At 38.7% G+C, this 15276-nt stretch overlaps 1 protein-coding gene across 1 annotated transcript in view; it reads left to right on the top strand.

Moving 5' to 3' along the window:
- OXCT1 (3-oxoacid CoA-transferase 1) overlaps positions 1-15276 on the top strand; it is a 135168-nt gene that overhangs the window by 11847 nt on the left and 108045 nt on the right. The window contains exons 5-7 of the mRNA XM_059060897.2: positions 2457-2606; positions 7992-8098; positions 10519-10579. Coding sequence (XP_058916880.1) covers positions 2457-2606; positions 7992-8098; positions 10519-10579 — 318 coding nt within the window. The remainder of the gene's footprint in view (positions 1-2456; positions 2607-7991; positions 8099-10518; positions 10580-15276) is intronic.

The following is a 15276-nucleotide window of genomic DNA, read 5'->3' as shown; positions in this document are numbered from 1 at the left end:
TGATCACTCTACGGTGTTGGCACCTGTGCCTCTCATAGCATACACATGCTTGATTTATCCAATCTTCATTTAAAGTTTTTTGAGAATAACAAAAGGTGTACTATCTTCATCACTTGTGCCACTTTTACAAAATACCACAGACTGGGTGGCTTAGAGAAGAGAAATTTATTTCTCACTGTTATGGTGGCTGAGAAGTACAAGGTCAAGGTACAGGTTGATTTGGTTCTTGGTGGGGGGAGAGGAGAGAGGGAGAGGGACAGTGAGAGGGAGAGGGGGAGAGCACATGCATGTGAGTGCTCTGGGGTCTCTTATTATAAGGACACTAGTCCTCTTTGATCAGGGCCCCACCCTTATGACCTCATTTAACCTTGTTGCACGTTGGGGGTTAGGGCTTCAACATGTGAATTTTGGGAGGGTGGGGAACACAAATCCGTCCATAGCATATAGTTTTCATCTTTACATTATAGGTTGAGGTAACATATCCTTTGAGTTGTGGAGCTATTGAAAATTAACTTTTCAATTACCTTTTTTATTTTTTTTTGACTGTGCTGGGTCTTTGTTGCAGTACGCAGGCTTCTCTAGTTGTGGTGCATGGGCTCTAGAGTGCACAGGCTCAGTAGTTGCAGCACATAGGCCTCTCTCTAGTTGTGGTGCATGGGCTTAGTTGCCCCGTGGCATGTGGGATCTTAGTTCCCTTACTGGGGATCGAACCTGCGTCCCCTGCATTAGAAGGTGGATTCTTAACCACTGGACCACCAGGGAAGCCCCTGCCCTTTTAAAATCTTTTGCATTATCCCTTATTTTGTCAGAGGGCATATACATGGGAAAGGAACTTCCTTAATATTTCTTTCACATTCTTCCTTTAAGCTGAAAGAAGTCAGAATTTCCTGCCCCAACTTAGTGGTGCATGAGTAAACATTGGCTCTGGGAACTCATTTTGCAGCCTGAGAGCCAGGGAGGAAGCACTGATGAAGTGGTGGGGATTAGGACTCCCTTGGGGGTTGGATGTGGGGTCTTGGTGGTACCTGCAGGGGGCCTGTATGTGGCAATAGTCGATTTTCATGCCTTTGCCCAGTTGGACAAAGAGGAGTATAGTGTTCAGGGAGGGTGGACATAAAAAAATATTTTAAAGTAGGGAGTGTTATTATAGTTGTTTTGATGATTTAATTTTTGTGGATGTTATTAACTTAAAATACTCAAAGTGCAGGGAAGAGTCACCTCTGTCCATCAGTTAGAATGGAGAACCAGGTATCTGGAAGGTTTTCAGTTATGTCACAGGTCCATCCTTCCTTAGAATATCCCGCCTATTCCAAACGACTCAGTATCTGAAATCCCAGCTGTTAGTCCCTTCTTTGAGTTTAGTATTTAAAGGCCCCAGTTCAAGTGGAAAATTGTTTTCAGGTTGGGACAATATTAACACACCATCATTAATGTCTAAACCTAGGGAATTTCCTGGCAGTCCAGTGGTTAAGGCTCCGTGCTTCCACTGCAGGGGGCACGGGTTCGATCCCTGGTGGGGGAGCTAGGATCCCACAAGCCGCGTGACGCAGCCAAAACAAAACAAAATCTGAACCTGTTCTTACTACTGGTTAGCTAGTCAGTTATCTAGTCTGAATATGATGTAGCTAGACCGTAACAAGATGTTTCACATTAGGGAGCATGTCAGGAAATGTTCGGTCCAGAGTTATTACCCTGCGGGAAAACCAGGTGGAAAGGCAGGTGATGGTGGAGGAGCTGGGGAACTTAGGTTTGAAATCACTGGTCCCTAGAAGGGGGACAGAGATGATCAGAAGAAGATACAAAAAAACTTTACATATAGCTGTTCCTACTCTGAAACAAAATTTGAATCTCTCTTGGCTTTTTAAAAACCATTTTACCTGTATGTTGTACTCTTTGTCTCGCTTGAATTTTTCCTTAGTTAGATAATGTAGTAGATAAAATACTTATGAGAATGGTTTAGAATAAATTCTAGATAGGCTTGAACGTTTTACATAATTATTATATAATCATAACATTGTTATTAAAGATAAGGTTCAGGCCATGCCTACATAGAGCACACAGTAAACACAAAATATAACTGTATGTTTTTTAATGTATACAGTTAAAGTTACATACTTCAGATTTGGAAATTTATTTTTAAATATTACAGATAGACTGATGTAGAATGTGATGTCAAGAAACCAGTGGAGACATGGAAGCTGAAACCACTAATATACAAATAAGCAATTCCATTAAGGATTAAGATAGAGAGGTTGTTGTCTAGAAAGATAGTAACTGTTTTACATTGATATTCTAGCCTGTGTGGTGTCAGCGAGACAAACCGGTATGTACTGCTGGGTGTGGTTTAGATTGATAAACACCTAGAAAACAGGGATGGTGCCTGTAAGTGTTTCTGTGTCTGCAGACAGAAGTGTGTTTAATGGACTTCTGATGCAATGTTGTTTTCTCACTTGTAGGGCACGCTTGCAGAGAGGATTCGTGCAGGTGGGGCTGGAGTTCCTGCGTTTTACACCAGCACAGGGTATGGGACCCTGGTGCAAGAAGGAGGGTCACCAATCAAATACAACAAAGATGGCAGCATTGCCATTGCCAGTAAGCCAAGAGAGGTAAGAAAGCTGGATATCTCTATCAGCACAGGATTCCAGGTGGACTCGTTAGGTAACTAAGTATAAAACCACACCGGTGTGGGAACAAACACTATCATTCGTTCCATAATGTAAACACGTTAGGTAAAATTTCTAGCTAAAACTGAGCATCTGCTAGTAATTTAAATCACATAGAGAGACCAGAATAAATAAATGAGAAGAAAAGAATCTGTAATCCGTAGAAGAGGTACAAGTCAAGATTAGTTTTATGGTAAGTTTCAAGAAATTTAGGAGCGTTTATAATTGCTGATTATGTTTATGTGGAAAATAGGGTAGATGTATGCTATATATGGTATTAAACTCTTCATGCTCAGGCCCCTTCTGGATGTGATTGAAGGGGGAGAAAAAAGCCAAAGAAATCACAAGTTTGTCTACAATCTTAAAAAGCGGAGGCAGTTTTAACTATATAATGGAACAGAAGGTTCATATTATCTCCTTTGTCCTTCATTTTGTATACTGGACATATCTGAATAACTGAATAACTTAGTTTTATTTAAAGGGCTAGATAGGATGGGGTATCTTTATACTGGGTAACTTCACTCACTTATTAGAAAAGAATAGGGACTTACCTGGCAATCCAGTGGTTAAGACTTCGCCTTCCAATGCAGGGGGTGTGGGTTCAATTCCTGGTCGGGGAGCTAAGATCCCACATGCCTCACGGCCAAAAAAACCAAAACATAAAACAGAAGCAATACTGTAACAAATTCAATGAAGACTTTAAAAAATAGTCCACATCAAAAAAATCTTTAAAAAAAGAAAAAGAAAAGAAAAGAACTCTAGATATAGGTATTTGAGATACTCAGGTTTGAGCCAGTTTTTAAAATGACACAGACCAGCTGTATTTTTAGTATCTTTCCCTTCTCCCTGCGCACATGGCTCATGAGAGTTAACAAATGTTGCAGAAATGCTGAGCTTATCTCTAGGGAAGCGAAAATTTAGTAAATCAAGGGCTTTTATCACCTTTCTGCTTATAGGGATGTTAGCGCTGCACATCCGTGTTTTGAGGGAAGATAAAGATCATGCCCTTGTCCCCTGCTGTCCAGTGTTTGTCCAGCAGCATCCTCCACCTGGAGCTTTGCTTTTCTGATTAGAGTGACCTATATTGACTCAAAGCTTCTGTTAAAATTTTTCATACTCTATCTCATTTCTTTCTTTACTGCCTAATTAGGTTTAAAAAGTTTTTGACAAAGTAAAGGACAGGAACCTAATTATTAAGATGGCTCTTGGTTAATATAGGTAAAGATGCCTGGCAAAATCGAGTGAATGCTTTGAGAGCTTGCTAGAAGTGACAGCATTAACTCTCCTGGTGAAAACATAGGATAGACTAGAATCTGTTCTGAATGCCTGGGTTCATTTCAGCCTGGAGTCAGGTGTAGGAATCTAGCAGTTTTGTCATTTTTGTCTGCATCCCCTAGGAATACAACAATAATTTCTTGAGATGATTCTTGTTAGCTCTTCGTTGTCCTTGATTATGGTGGGAAGAGGAAATGAGTGAATTCCTTAGGTCAGTGATAGGTATTGAGGACCTTCTGTGTGTCAAGCACTGGTCTAAGTGTGGTGGAAAAAGGGGTGTTCTAGACCAAGTCCCCCTGACAAGGAACAAATAGACAAACACACAGTGTCAATACTGGGAGTGCTGTGAACACAAATCAAGTAGGGCAAAGGCAGAGAGGATGATGAGTGGTCAGGAAGGTGTGCTCCAGGCTGGGTCAGGGAAAACCTCTCTGAGTAGGTGACATTTGGTAGAGACCTGAATAAAATAGGGAATGAGCTGGGTGAAGATTATAGGTTTGTGCTCTAGTCAGAAGGAAGAGGAAAGATAGGTTCCCAGGGCAGGCTTGCCTCATGTGTGGAACAGCAGGGCAGTGAGACTGGAACAGAGTGAATGAGGAGAGAGTGGTAGGGTTGGAGGTTAAAGAGAGGCAGGAGCCAGACCACACGAGTTTGGCCTTTACTGAGTGTGGTGAGAGGACAGCAGAGTCTTTTGAAGATGGTGGGACAGTGATGGGATCTGAGTTACATTTTGGAAAGAGCGGTGTGGCTGTTGGGTAGTGAGTTTTTTTGCTGAAGACCCAACAGCAGAAGCAGGGAGACGGACGAAGAGGCTGTATTAATCCAGGTGGGAGTGGAAGGTGGTTTAGACTAAGGTGGTAACAGTGGAATTTGTGAGAAGTGGTTGTTGCAATTGGGAAATATGTTGATAGTAGAGCCAACAGGATTTACTGAGGAAGAAAAGACAAGAATCAAGCATGCTGCTTATTAAAATGGGCCAAGCATAGGGGTAATCAAAGAGCTCTGCCTGGACTTGGTGCTTTTGAGACATTCATTAGCTTCCAAGAGAAGGTGTTCTGTAGGCTCGAGCTCAGCTCCGGGAGGGTTGAGAGCTGGGGTAGGAACTTTGGAGGCATCAGCATGTGGTGTTGAAATCCATAGGACTGGGGCTGGAGTGTAGACAGAGAACAGCTGTTTTGCATTTAAGGGTTTAGAAGAGGCCTGACATTGAAAGGTTGAAAAGAGGAAAAGGAGCAGCAAATAAGATGGGAAGGAGTGTCTAGTGAGTAGAGAGGAAACCCAGGGGAGTTCGGTGATTTGGAAATGGGAACCTTTACAAAGGAGGGAGTGATCAACCGTGTCAGAGTATGAAGAGGTTGGGTAAGAGGACTGGAAATTGACTATTGGATTTGGAAACGTGGAGGTCATTGGTGACCTTAAACAGTGATTTTTCTGGAGAAGAGGATTTTTCTGGAATGGTGAAAATTTGACTAGAGTGGATTCAAGAAAGGACTGAAAGATGAGGAAGTGGAGACTCTGAAGTGCATAACTCTTTCAAGTGAATATAACAGCTAGTTTGACAAAACCAATTCCTCCCCTGTTTTAAAATTTTAGGATAGTGAACACTTAGCAACTGCTGATATGTAGACCCTTCAGGAAATTAGATAACTGGAATAGAAGGAAATGCCAATGTTTTTACTTTGCCTTGGCTTAGCATATATTTAGATGTATATGTAGTTCTCTAGATCTGTATGTAAAGGCCTCAACTATCATCTTTGGTGATGGCTGAAATACAGAAGACTTAAACTATATTGATGTGTAGGTTACAAGTATCTTTCATATAATTTGTCTGAGTTCATATTAAGATGATCCTCATTGATCAGTGATTCCCTAAATTCGTTAATCTTTTCTAACAGGAAAGTGGGATAATGTCTTTAAGGAAACTGTTCTTTAAGAAATGATTCTGGGGCTTCCCTGGTGGCACAGTGGTTGAGAGTCCACCTGCCGATGCAGGGGACACGGGTTCGTGCCCCGGTCCGGGAAGATCCCACATGCCGCGGAGGGCTGGGCCCGTGAGCCATGGCCGCTGGGCCTGCGCGTCTGGAGCCTGTGCTCTGCAATGGCAGAGGCCACAGTGAGAGGCCTGCATACCACAAAAAGAAACAAAAAAAAAAGAGAAATGATTCTGTTTTATTGCAAATCAAAACTACAATGAGGTATCACCTCACACTGGTCAGAATGGCCATCATCCAAAAGTCTACAAATAATAAATGGTGGAGAGGATGTAGAGAAAAGGGAACCCTCCTGCACTGTTGGTGAATGTAAATTGGTGTAGCCACAATGGAAAACAGTATGGAGGTTCCTTAAAAAACTAAAAGTAGAGTACCATATGATCCAGCAATCCCACTCCTGGGCACATATCTGGAAAAGACAAAAACTCTAGTTCGAAAAGATACATGCACCCCAATGTTCATAGCAGCACTATTTACAATAGTCAAGACATGGAAGCAACCTAAATGCCCATCAACAGAGGAATGGATAAAGAAGATGTGGTACATACATACAGTGGAATATTACTGAGCCATGAAAAGAAATGAAATAATTCCATTTGCAGCAACATGGATGGACCTAGAGATTATCATACTAAATGAAGGCAGACAGAGAAAGACAGATATATGATATCACTTATATGTGGAATCTAAAAAATTGATACAGATGAACTTATTTACAAAACAGAAATAGACTCATAGACATAGAAAAGAAATTTATGGCCCAAAGGGAAAGCGAGGGAGAGGGATAAATTAGGAATTTTGGATTAACATATACACACTACTATATATATATAAATAAACAAGAACCTACTGTATAGCACAGGGAACAATATTTAATATCTGTAATAACCTATAATGGAAAAAAATCTGAAAAAGAATATATATGTATATGTGTACACATATATGTCTGAATCACTTTGCTGTACACCTGAAACTAGCACAATACTGTAAATTAACTATAATTTTTAAAAAAAGAAAGAATTTCTTTTTTTAAACCACAGTTAAAGAAAAGTAAATGTACTGGAGCTTTCTCCAGCTTTCTATAAAATGCATGCAATTTGTCCACTAGGGGGCGCAGTAGGAATGAAAATGGAGTTTGGCCTTCAAATGGCTCCCATCTTGTGTGGTGATGGAGAGAGGTATTGACGTTGTTTCCCCTCTTTGTTTCAATTCCCAGAGCTAAGTCCCCATGAAGAAAAAAGGAACAAAATGCCGCGGCATAGTTTTGCTTTATGCGTCTTCTCCCCTCCCCTCCCATTTGGAGTAGAATTAAAAGTAAATAAACATACAAAAATCAATAGCCTTCCTTATTAAACCAGTAATGACAGAGAGAAAGTGTAATAGAATAACAGTTACAGTGGTATCAAACACCAAGAAGCACCTATGAATAAAGCTGGAAAATATATACAAAGTGTTTTCTGAGGGAAAACTATGAAACTATTGAAGGAGGTAAAAGAAGACTTTAAAAAATGTAGGCCTATATTCTCACAGGTGGGAGGATGTAGCATGTCAGTTCTCTACAAATTAGTCTACAATTTTAGGAATCCCAATTAAAATCTCAACAAAGGATGATGGATTCATTAGAAGAGCTGAATGGATTTTTATAACTATTTTAGGTAGGAAAACAATGCATTGCCCATTTCATGCAACTTACATGGTTTTCTGGGGTGGAGGGAAAGAGGGGCTCTTTTTCATGTTCAGTATGTAATTTATTCACACAAATAATAAAGTGAGTGCTAACACACACAGTCTATGCCGAAAGCATATGGAACTTTCAGTTCCTCACAATTACCAAGCTTCCTCTTGCTTCTGAGCCTTTGCACATGCTGTTCCCTCAGTGTCCTCTTCACCATTTTGACGAAGCCCTGGTTGTCTGCACTACTCTTCTTTGAAGTTTCAGTTTAAATCTCTCCCTTCTTTTCTAACTAGGCTTGTATCCCTATAATCTGCCTCTATCAGAGCAGGGAGCCCAACCAAACAAGACCTCTGCAGACCCTGACAATGCCCTCTTTGTCTCTTGCAGGTGAGGGAGTTTAATGGTCAACATTTTATTTTGGAGGAAGCAATCACAGGGGATTTCGCTTTGGTGAAAGCCTGGAAGGCAGACCGAGCAGGAAATGTGATTTTCAGGTAGTATAAGTATAATGGTTTTAAAAAATGTTAAATGTAATGCATTTCAGCAACTTTATATTTCTGAAATTATGATTACAAAATGGATATCTTAATGTGTTTGGTATTTAAAAATTTATTTTAAAAATGGTTTAAAATCAAACACACCCGTGTGTGTGTATGTGGGTGGGTGCAGAACCATTGTTCTGTGGTCATGCTGGTTTGATGCACTTGAGGGCATCTGTTCTGATTGGTTGGTACCCGTGGCGCACTGTTTGTTAACTATTTGAATCTCTATATCCTTGTATATAGTCACATACAAATTATTTTTGCCCCTGTGTACTTTAGTGGCCAAAACTAGTTACAGTGTTGTGACATGCTTAAAAAATGTGACAAAAGCACACAATTATATTTTATTTTGACAGTGTTATTTATTTGCATTGTCTTAAAATGCCTGTTACTTTGATAGTCTGGAAAAATATTGCTAATAATCACTTAGGTCAGTTCTTTTCCAGGCCTGTTGGTGTCTTCTAGGAAATGCTTATAAAGATTATGTCTTGGGAAGTTGGTTAACCTTAACAATGTTTAACTCTCATTCTCGTTATCTAGATAGCCACAGATATTAAGCCACTTAATAGCTTTCAATATCTTTTGATTACCCTAAGCATACTAAATACCAAGTTTCAGTATCTTGGATTTAGGGATTATGTAGTTGTTTTTGCAAATTGTGCCACGTTTGAATATACTCATAAAAATTTTTCAAAATGTTTGGTCTTGAAGACATCACCTGTTAAGTTACAGAAATAATCATCTTTCTCATAATATTGGCCTTTTCCTGCTTTTAGTTAGTGATTTTTTTAATCTTTACCAAATGCAGCTTTGGTATGATCATAATTAAATTATCAGTGATCACTCTCATGTTTTTCTTCATTTCTGAAGATCTTCTATGACATTAATACTGTATTTGATTTCTTGAATTAGGCGATTTTTTTGTTCATTTGTTTTTGTTTTGTTTTTGCTTTTTTGTCTGGACCGCAGCGTATGAGATCTTAGTTCCCCAACTAGGAATCGAACCCGTGCCCCCTGAGGTGGAAGCGTGGGTCTTAACCACCGGACCACCAGGGAAGTCCCGGGATTTAGCCAGTTTTTGATAGAACTAATTTTGGCAACTACAGAGGACATTTTGAATGATGTCTACCTTATTTGACACCTTGATGTAATGCTTGCAAAGCTTAGTTGTTGTTGTTTTTTAAAGATTAATGAAATTGTATAGTAGCAAATGGAAATGAATTACTTAAAGTATTTCCATGAGTTTATCCTGTACTTTATTGCCTGTTATCTAAAGACTGCACAAGGGCTATTCTGAGTACAGACCTTATGCCTGTAGTTTCTGCTCAGTAGCCATTGAGCTTTGATGTGAAATGAGAGTACTTGTCACTAGTGGTCAGGTGGCCTAGATTCTTAACATACTGACTTCTAGGCTGACCTTCATGTTTAGTGGGACACCTGGTACAGAGGTCTGTCTAGGCCATTGTTAAGTGGGCAGGCTCTGCACGCCTGCACCTCAGGCCACTCTGCCCTTGGAGCTTTTGATGCTGGATGTCTGGTGGAGTCCAACAAGGTAACTTGTCAAAGTACACAAGGATTCGTCTCTTGAGGACACACCTATCCTTGAATCCAAGTGAAAGAAACATTGGTGGCACAAAGAGCTGTTAAGACATAGCTGTGAATTATTTCTCTTTACCAAAGAATTTTCCCTATCAATTTACACTCTCAGAAACAAAAATACATTAAAATTTTTATGATTAGAGGAAGTGCATTAATTTAGGAACTTGGGAATGCAGAACCATCAGCAAAATTGGCTGCTTCTTAAAATTTTACACCTCAGGGTCTCATGGGGGGGGGTTGTAGCTTGAAAAATTTCATTAGAAGTTGGTTCTCCACACTGATCCATACGACTCACAAATCACCCATGAATGTTTCAGTTAGTTTCAGTAATAGGTTTCTCTTTAATAGGAGTATAATTACTATACCTTCTCATATAAAGCACTTGCTACTTTTCTTAATATTTTAACACGAGCAAGTTTAGTGAAATATTTAACTATAAAACAAAGTGGCATCTCAGGTAAAAGACTTAGAGAAATTAGTTTTAGAGTAGATTTATTAATATCCATTTTATTTTTCTGTGTATAACTATGTTGAATATGAAAAATATTCCCTTTCTCTTAACCCCATAAAAAACTATAAAATTGAATGAAGTGACCATCGTATTGTTTTTGTTTATAAAATAGCTATAGGACTTATTGAAAATATGATACACTCTTTTAAAAAGATTCACAAAGTCTTGGTTTACAGAAATTCTTTTAATCTATAATTAAAGCTGAGAGAGACACTTCTTATTTTTGCCCTTCTTTCTCCACTTCCTTATTCCTCTAATGTAGGAAAAGTGCAAGGAATTTCAACTTGCCGATGTGCAAAGCTGCAGAAACCACAGTGGTGGAGGTAAGAGAAGAGGTTATTTCTGATTTCCTGTTGTTAATTTTCAAAGGTGATGTTATGTGTTAGTTCAAGAAAAAGTACAATGGTTCATTTGTTTTCACAAAGGAGGACAAACAATAACCACTTTTTCATTTTGGGTGTTGAAGGATTCTATTTAAATATATCATAGTTGAAGTTTTGCTGGAACATGAGCTTTGTGGTTAGCTACAGTCTCACTAGAACACTCTGTTTGGGAATCAAGCTATTAGGCTGACCAGCTCATAAAAGTCTTTTGGTACTTGAGTAAAATGGACCTTCCTGGGTGAAGTCTCCAGATGAAATTTTTTTTTCACTTTTTTCTTTTTTTAATTTAATTTAATTTTTTTTATACAGCAGGTTCTTATTAGTTATCTATTTTATACATATTAGTGTATATATGTCAATCCCAATCTCCTAATTCATTCCCCCTGCTTTCCCCACTTGGTGTCCATACGTTTGTTCTCTACATCTGTGTCTCTATTTCTGCCTGGCAAACCGGTTCATTTGTATCATTTTTCTTTTTTTTTTTTTTTTTTTTTTTTCGGTATGCGGGCCTCTCACTGTTGTGGCCTCTCCCATTGCGGAGCACAGGCTCCGGACGCGCAGGCTCAGCGGCCATGGCTCACGGGCTCAGTTGCTCCGCGGCATGTGGGATCTTCCCGGACCAGGGCACGAACCCGTGTCTCCTGCATCGGCAGGCGGATTCTCAACCACTGCGCCACCAGGGAAGCCCCATTTGTATCATTTTTCTAGATTCCACATATATGCGTTAACATATATTTGTTTTTCTCTTTCTGACATACTTCACTCTGTATGACAGTCTCTAGGTCAATCCACTCTCTACAAATGACCCAATTTTTTTCCTTCCTATGGCTGAGTAATATTCTATTGTAAATATGTAACACATCTTCTTTATCCATTCTTCTGTCAGTGGGCATTTAGGTTGTTCCATGACCTGGCTATTGTAAATAGTGCTGCAATGAACATTGGGGTGCATCTGTCTTTTTGAATTATGGTTTTGTCTGGGTATATGCCCAGTAGTGGGATTGCTGGGTCATAATGTAATTCTATTTTTAGTTTTTTAAGGAACCTCCATACTGTTCTCCATAGTGGCTGTATCAGTTGACATTCCCACCAACAGTGTAAGAGGGTTCCCTTTTCTCCACACCCTCTCCAGCATTTGTTGTTTGTAGATTTTCTGATGGTGGCCATTCTGACCACTGTGAGGTGACACCTCATTGCAGTTTTTTTTTTTTTTTTTTGCGGTACGCGGGCCTCTCACTGTTGTGGCCTCTCCCGTTGCGGAGCAAGGCTCCGGATGTGCAGGCCCAGCAGCCATGGCTCACGGGCCCAGCCGCTCCGCGGCATGTGGGATCTTCCCGGACCAGGTCACGAACCCGTGTCCCTTGCATCGGCAGGCGGACTCTCAACCACTGCACCACCAGGGAAGCCCCTCACTGCAGTTTTGATTTGCATTTCTTTTATAATTAATTATGTTAACCAGCTTTTTGTGTGCCTCTTGGCCATTTGTATGTCTTTTTTGGAGAAATGTCTATTTAGGTTTTCTGCCCATTTTTCGATTGGGTTTTTTTTTTTTTTTTTTTAATATTGAGCTGCATGAGCTGTTCATATATTTTGGAGATTAATCCTTTGTCCATTGTTTCTTTTGCAAATATTTTCTCCCATTCTGAGGGTTGTCTTTTTGTCTTATTCATAGTTTCCTTTGCTGTGCAAAAGCTTTTAAGTTTCATTAGGTCCCATTTGTTTATTTTTGTTTTTATTTCCATTACTCTAGGAGGTGGGTCAAAAAGATATTGCTGTAATTTATGTCAGAGTGTTCTATGTTATCCTCTAAGAGCTTTATAGTGTCTGGTCTTACATTTAGGTCTTTAATCCATTTTGAGTTTATTTTTGTGTATGGTGTTAGGGAGTGTTCTAATATCATATTTTTTACAGGTAGTTGTCTGGTTTTCCCAGCACCACTTACTGAAGAGACTGTCTTTTCTCCATGTGTATCCTTGCCTCCTTTGTCATAGATTAGTTGACCATAGGTGCGTGGGTTTATCTCTGGGCTTTCTATCCTGTTCCATTGATCTATATTTCTGTTTTTGTGCCAGTACCATACTGTCTTGATTACTGTGGCCTTGTAGTATAGTCTGAAGTCAGGGAGCCTGATTCCTCCAGCTTCATTTCTTTTTCTCCTCAAGGTTGCTTTGTCTATTCTGGGTCTTTTGTGTCTCCATACAAATTTTAAGATATTTTGTTCTAGTTCTGTAAAAATGCCATTGGTAATTTGATAGGGATTGCATTGAATCTGTAGATTGCTTTGGGTAGTATAGTCATTCACAATATTGCTTCTTCCAATCCAAGTACATGGTATATCTCTCCATCTGTGTTGTCTTTGATTTCTTTCATCAGTGTCTTATAGTTTTCTGAGTACAGGTCTTTTACCTCCTTAGGTAGGTTTATTCCTAGGTATTTTGTTCTTTTTGTTGTAATGGTGAATGGGATTGTTTCCTTAATTTCTCTTTCTGATCTTTCATTTTTAGTGTATAGGACTGCAAGAGATTTCTGTGCATTAATTTTGTATCCTGCAACTTTACCAGCTTCATTTATTAGCTCTAGTAGTTTTCTGGTGGCATCTTTAGGATTATCTATGTATAATATCATGTCATTTGCAAACCGTGACAGTTGTACTTCTTCTTTTCCAATTTGTATTCCTTTTATTTGTTTTTCTTCTCTGATTGCCATGGCTAGGACTTCCAAAACTATGTTGAATAATAGCAACAAGAGTGGACATCCTTGTCTTGCTCCTGATCTTAGAGGAAATCCTTTCAGTTTTTCACCATTGAGAATGATGTTTGCTGTGTATTTGTCATATATGGCCTTTATTATGTTGAGGAAACTTCCCTCTATGCCTACTTTCTGGAGAGTTTTTATCATAAATGGATGTTGAATTTGTCAAAAGCTTTTTTTGTATCAAGATGATCATATGGTTCTTATTCTTCAATTTGTTAATATGGTGTATCACATTGATTGATTTGCATATATTGAAGAATCCTTGCATCTCTGGGATAAATCCCACTTAATCATGGTGTATGATCCTTTTAATGTGTTGTCAGATTTTATTAGCTAGTATTTTGTTGAGGATTTTTGCATCTATGTTCATCAGTAATATTGGTCTGTAATTTTCTTTTCTTGTAGTATCTTTGTCTGGTTTCAGTATCAGGGTGATGATGGCCTTGTAGAGTGAGTTTTGGAGTGTTCCTTCCTCTGCTATATTTTGGAAGAGTTTGAGAAGGATGGGTGTTAGCTCTTCTCTAAATGCTTGATAGAATTCACCTGTGACGCCATCTGGTCCTGGACTTTTGTTTGTTGGAAGATTTTTAATCACAATTTCAATTTCATTACTTGTGATTGGTCTGTTCATATTTTCTATTTCTTCCTGGTTCAGTCTTGGAAGGTTATACCTTTCTAAGAATCTGTCCATTTTTTCCAGGTTGTCCATTTAATTGGCACAGTGTTATTTGTAGTAGTTTCTTATGATGCTCTGTATTACTGTGGTGTCCGTTGTAACTTCTCCTTTTTCATTTCTAATTTTATTGATTTGAGTCCTCTCCCTCTTTTTCTTGTTGAGTCTGGCTAAAGGTTAATCAATTTTGTTTATCTTCCCAAAAACCAGCTTTTAGTTTTATTGATCTTTGTTATTCTTTTCTTTGTATCTATTTCTTTTATTTCTGCTCTGAACTTTATGATTTCTTTCCTTCTACTAACTTTGGGTTTTGTTTGTTCTTCTTTCTCTAGTTACTTGTAAGGTTAGATGGTTTATTTGAAATGTTTGTTGTTCTTGAGGTAGGCCTATATTACTGTATACTTCCCTCTTAGAACTGCTTTTGCTGCATCCCATATGGTTTGGATCATCGTGTTTTCGTTGTTAATTGTCTCTAGGTATTTTTTATTTCCTCTTTGATTTCTTCAGTGATCTCTTGGTTATTTAGTAACATATTTTTTAGCCTCCATGTCTTTGTGCTTTTTACGTTTTTTTCCCTGTAACTTATTTCCAATCTCATAGCATTGTGATCGGAAAAGATGCTTGATATGATTTCAGTTTTCTTAAATTTACCAAGGCTTGATTTGTGACCCAAGACGTGATCTATCCTGGAGAATGTTCCATTTGCACTTGAGAAGAAAGTGTAATCTGCTATTTTCAGATGGAATGTCCTATAAATATCAATTAAATCTATCTGGTCTATTGTGTCATTTAAAGCTTGTGTTTCCTTATTAATTTTCTGTTTGAATGATCTGTCCATTGGTGTAAGTGAGGTGTTGAAGTCCCCCACTGTTATTGTGTTACTGTTGATTTCCTCTTTTATAGCTGTTAGCAGTTGCTTTATGTATTGAGGTGCTCCTATGTTGGGTGCATATATATTTATAATTGTTGTATCTTCTTGGATTGATCCCTTGATCATTATGTAGTGTCTTTCCTTGTCTCTTGTAACATTCTTTATTTTAAAGTCTATTTTATCAGATATGAGTACTGCTATTCCAGCTTTCTTTTGATTTCTATTTGCATGGAATATCTTTTTCCATCCCCTTACTTTGAGTCTGTATGTGTCCCTAGGTCTGAAGTGGGTCTCCTGTAGACAGCATACATATGGGTCTTATTTTTGTATCCATTTAGT

Source organism: Kogia breviceps, chromosome 4 (genome assembly GCF_026419965.1).
Source record: "Kogia breviceps isolate mKogBre1 chromosome 4, mKogBre1 haplotype 1, whole genome shotgun sequence".
NCBI lineage: Eukaryota > Metazoa > Chordata > Mammalia > Artiodactyla > Physeteridae > Kogia > Kogia breviceps.
The sequence above is the reverse complement of the archived record's forward strand: the minus strand, read 5'-3'. Positions and strand labels throughout refer to the sequence as shown.